At 44.2% G+C, this 5,281-nt stretch overlaps 1 protein-coding gene across 1 annotated transcript in view; it reads right to left on the bottom strand.

Moving 5' to 3' along the window:
• LOC104506622 (unconventional myosin-X-like) overlaps positions 1 to 5,014 on the bottom strand; it is a gene marked incomplete at its 5' end in the record, with an annotated part of 6,005 nt that extends 991 nt beyond the window's left edge. The window contains 4 exons of the mRNA XM_010147670.1: positions 5 to 458; positions 2,961 to 3,081; positions 4,020 to 4,156; positions 4,807 to 5,014. Of these exons, the coding sequence (XP_010145972.1) occupies positions 5 to 458; positions 2,961 to 3,081; positions 4,020 to 4,156; positions 4,807 to 5,014 (920 nt within the window). The remainder of the gene's footprint in view (positions 1 to 4; positions 459 to 2,960; positions 3,082 to 4,019; positions 4,157 to 4,806) is intronic.
• Positions 5,015 to 5,281: the final 267 nt, after the last annotated feature.

The following is a 5,281-nucleotide window of genomic DNA, read 5'->3' as shown; positions in this document are numbered from 1 at the left end:
CCCCCCGCAGCGAAAAGGGGCGGGGAGCCATAGCCGGGCCATTCCTTGATCAAAGCCATATACTTTGCCATAGCCTGCTCCTGGTTCATCCTCTGGAGTTTTTTCCATTTGTCGATAATACTAGTCCTGGAAGCTGAGATTTCCTCTTTGACCCACATGTCTAACATCTGATCCTCCTCAACCTTCTGTTTGCTGACGGAGCCACTGCGAAAACTCCTCCGCAGCGTTCCTTCAAGGAAGCTGGCTCGTTTCTTCTCAGCCTTCTCTGCTGCAGTAAACGTTTTGGTAGACTGAGTAATCCGAGACTTCAACTTTTGCAGGGGATAGACTTCCTCCATTCCTGGTACTGCGGTATGCGGAGTGTGATCGCCCTGAAGGTACTGAAGACGCAAAGCGGCAAGGACCTGGAGGGTTTCTTCAGGAGCAGGGTAATGTCCTCTAATCACTGCTTCGTGAGCCTACCAAGGGGAAAAAGGTAGCTTTTAGGTACAAAGCAGTCTTTGAAAGGACCAAGAGAGAAATGGGAAGCAGATTTACCACCAGGCAAGCCCAGGATCTGAAATAAAGGATCCATTGAATAGATCAAATGTGGCAAATCTCTTGGCAAATGTGTTGAACCGGGTAAGAGATTGTTTACCAGAAGACCTGCAAGGCAATTGAGGAACTTGCTGAACAGGAATTACTGTTACTAGTACAGCTGTTTGTGAACTCACATCTGTAAGAGCAAAAATATGATGTAAAGGGGAGAAAATCAGGATCTCGGCACCTGATCATCAGAAAGCCACCTGTGTTCAGAGGCATTAGGAGGAAACGGATATCCAGTTTTGCTTGCTGCTATCAATAATCTGGCTGTGATAGCTGACGTTTCCACCAAACAAGCCAAACCCTGGAACAGCTTTGCAATACACCTTACTGAAGGAAAACAGTAAACCTTTCCCAGATAAAGTTCCTGGAACAGCTTTGCAAAAAACCTTACTGAAGAAAAACAGTAAATCTTTCCCAGATAAAGTTAGTGAAAGGTTTAAGCATTATAGTGGTCTGGAGCATCAGGGATGAGATTCTGCACCCAGAAAACTCTTGGCAATTGCAGCTCTTTGCACACCCATTCAAGCCTTTGGAAAGGTGCAGCAGCTAGGATTTGTCATGACACCACATAGTAGAGGAAACAAACACACCTCCTGTCTGGAGATGCGAGGGCTGCAAGCATCTTAGCAAACACCCAGAGATAATTCACACCTACGGGAGAGCCAGGTCCTTTAGGTGTGCACTTAGGGTGGGGACAAAACATGCCTTTAGACGTGTGAGATGGTTTCCCTGGGATTGCTCCCACGCAGAAGAGCCAGCCATCTTGTGGAAATGCAAGTACAGTATTTTAATGACAAAGAACTAAAAGATTTTCTTCACTGCTTTACGAATTAAAAGGACTTTAAAGCAACGGAGGTTACAGAGCTAAAGCTGGTGAGCAACGGGTACTTCCTTAATCAGCTGAAAAAAATCGAAGACTGATGTTGAAAGCAGACAGTTAGAAAAATAAGAACAGAACTGATGTATAGGAAGTCACGTCTTCAAGGTATTGCTGTAATCATATGGACTGAACGTGCCATGCTTTGTAACTGAAATACTACTGGTCTTGGCAGGACAAAATATTTGGCTAAACACCAGTCAGTACAGAATGCTGCACGAAAACAATCTGCTTCGGCAAATGTGCCCATTTCTGTTGTTCATATGGAAAACTACTCAAATTTGACTCTTAAACCAATACCGTAGTGCAAAATACCTGATGCAGAGCTCTCACGGATTTTGTTCTTACCGTTTAAACTTCATCCCAAAGCAGACAGGCATTAACTGGCCGACTCTATGTAAAGCCAGTCAGAGTGGCACCATTTCTACGCCAACCAAGGCAATCTATTGCCCAGACCCTTCAGCCAACAATAAGCAGTTCTGGGTTGCGCTACAGTAGCAGGTTCTGGAAGGAGACTTTTGGCAAGACTCATGATGGAATACGGTGCCTTAAAACCTAAATGGTGAACAAGGAAGAAATGCTCAACCACGGTGAAGATGTTTCTGATCCGGTGGAAGGGGAAAAGGCTTCCTACATAAGAAAAGTGAAATATGCCCGTTCTTGATCACACCAGGCTTGCTTACCAACAGAACGTCAGTGTCTTGGCAAAGAGCCTTATGCAGAAATCTTCACCTGTCTCTAGTGCCCACTTGAAAGAAGCTGTCCACTGGAAGAATTTTTAGCCATTTGCAGTGTAGTACAAAAGGAGAAGGTCGAGCAACAATAATGAGTACCATTAGTGAGAGCTTCTGAGCAACTACAGGACTTCATATGATAGAAATCCAAGTGCTGACACGTTTAATTCTCATTATAAATCCATTTCGCTTACGAGTTGCAACATGGCCTCATTCCAAGCTCGGCACACTCGTTAAGTGGATTTCTGCTCATTGCAGCTGTCTTGCGGTTACTGCTGAGGCCGAACTGATTTGTTTTGCTGTGGTGCCTGTGAAATCCCAATCGCTTTTTGAAAAGGGAAAAAGCTATTGTTCAGTTGGTTCTGTACGGTTGCCAACATGAGTCTCTAATAGTTAATCTGCTTGCCAATTACACACTTTTCACTTTATTTCTTGCACTTTAAGAATATGGTTTAATAAAAGCAAAATTAAAAGCGAGTATTATCCTTTTTTATCCTGCTTAGACCCAGTTAGCCAATTTTTTGCCACTATACCTAAAGCTATTCACAAGTAAGGAAAGTGTAACTCTCGGTAAATCATAGGTGCCTGGCTTACGTCAGGGTAAGCCGATTTTGTCCACTGAACTGCTTTCTGTGTACCTGATGCTTGAGTAGTAGCGCATTTAGTTAAACAGAAGCATAACCGAAACTCTCCCTGTGCTACCTCGATCTCTTAATTTTGAACTCCTCTTAAAAGTGCTTCAAAATGGAACCTTTGTCCTTTACCTGCTCAAACATAAAGGCAAATTCCACGCTATCTTTTGGGACGTTTTCTGTGTCCAGGAAGCAGTAGAGCTTGAAGTAGAACTTCCAGTGCATCTCCCCAGCTTCAGCAGTGGCAGCAAGCCTGCGTGGAGGTGTGAAGGAGAGAGACATCAGATCTGTGAAATCAAACTCGCTTTCTACATTGACACCTGAAGGATCTACGCAAGGCATCGGCTGAATTTTGCTTTGTTACACCCACCATCAATCTGGTGTTGCAGGCAGGAGCTAGTTGTTTTGCAGAAGCACACCTGACTGATGTCATTTGGAGATACATCTCTAGCGAGAGGTAACTGTACATGTGCATGTAATAAGAGCCTACAGCAAAATCAAGGACTTGGAAATGTTGACTCAGTTCTCAGTCAACTGTTTCTAACCCAAATTCTCTTAATAAACTTATTTGTGGCTCAGTCATGTGCTGATAAAAGCAACATTATGAAGTCCTGTTATAAAAATGTAATTGCACAACACTCCAGACATTCCTGTCTTCCCCACGTTACCATGTGGATAAAGGAGGTCGATTGCCATGCACATACCACATGGATGCCAAACAGGTATTTAGACTTGCATTACATTTTCTCACTACAGTGCGATGGGTGGTTTCAATTTTACTGGTAAGAAAAATGCTGTGAGCTGGTAACTTCCATGTGAAGTTAGGCAACGGGTAGTCAGAATGGTGATGGCCGCCCAGAGTCCAGTTCTCCCAGTACCGGGGCAGCCACAATGCCCGTAATGGTGGGAAAAAATGGAGTAGTGGAAAGGAAAAGGTGGCAATAGTCATGAGAAATATTACTCCACTGGTGTCAAGACGGAGGAAGACCAAACACGAGTGAATAGGTGGTTCATTAGTTCCTTTAAGAAAAACAAATAAAGATGCTTTTGTTGCAGAAATGGCCAAGAGTGTAGTTCAGCTGCGTCATCGCAAACAAGCAAAAGAAAGAGAAAATTGAGCATTATCGACACTGGAAACTTAATTAATTGCTACTTATTAGAGCGGGGAGAGAGAAGGCGAGGCGCACTCACTTTTCAAACTTTGCCAAGACATCAGCCACGATGGTTCTGCTTTCAATCGCTTTGTCAGTAGTCCCGTTGTATTCAAACAGAGCAAACATGTTTCTGCTATCCTCCATGGCCAAGCCACGAATCAACTTTTCAACCACCTAATAAGAGACAGCACATGGAAAAACCATACGACGGAAAAGCAACACCACAAAGCAAGAGAAGAATAATGAGAAGAAAATTCAGAGCTAGGTTTTACATCAGGCTAAAAATGTCGCCAATGTGCCCTCATCAGCAGTATTAATTGTTGTCAAATTCTACTTTAATTTTTGTGTTAAATCATAGAATGGTTTGGGTTGGAAGGGACCTTAAAGACCATTATGCTGATTCTTTCAGAATATGCGTGTGCTATCACCTGGCCAGACACAACCCCTGTGTTTCACCAATTCAGCAAGAGTCTCCCAGCTTTAGGAGGCAATTTGGCTCTCACACGCCCCTGTATCTACTGAAGTTATTTCCATATCGGCTCTACCAAACTGCTTAATCTGTCCTCTAATTTCTCCAGTCGGAGGGAACTACAGTGGGGTAACCCTCTGCAGAATAAAGACTTTTCTTTATAGCAGGGATTTCTTCAGAGCACACTGGGGGGTTGGAGCTCTGTAAGCCTTCCCTCCCCTCAAAGGACAAACCGATGGAGAAACCCCCAGCGCTTCCAGTTTAATGGTACCATTGGCCGGAACTGGCAGGTAAAGGGACATGCTGATTTTGTGCCAAAGCCGTTCCGTCACCACGTTTCATCACCACCACTCACCTCGCCAGCTGTAGTGTGCGAGTTGATTGTGATCTTACAGGAGCCCCCACCGTGGCAATACACGGTGGATGTCATTTCCTGCCTGCCGATCAGAGCTTCTATCTCATCCCGCGATGGCACAAACTCTCTGCACTTGGTTTTCTTCAGAGATTCATAAGTAAAAAGGGCGTATTTCTCCATTTCAGTTCCTGGAAACTGGTCACGAACCCTGTGGGACAAAGATTATTAACTTTAAGCTGCCAGTTTGTGAAATCCAAAGTGTACTTATTTGAGAACGGATGTTTTCCCCGAGAGTACTCACGTATCCAGTTCGCTATCGAACTGGCACGGTCAGAGGTTTGCCTTTGCTGCCAGGGACAGTGCTCCAACTTGTGATTAACCATGGGGCAACTGGTGTGGGCTCATCTTTTCTTCTACAAACCTCAGGGAAAGCAACAACTGATCTACCTTTATAGAATTAGCTTCCAAAACCCTG

Source organism: Eurypyga helias, unplaced genomic scaffold (assembly GCF_000690775.1).
Source record: "Eurypyga helias isolate BGI_N326 unplaced genomic scaffold, ASM69077v1 scaffold5550, whole genome shotgun sequence".
Lineage (NCBI taxonomy): Eukaryota > Metazoa > Chordata > Aves > Eurypygiformes > Eurypygidae > Eurypyga > Eurypyga helias.
Note: the sequence above shows the minus strand (reverse complement) of the source record. Positions and strands in the feature narration are given on the sequence as shown.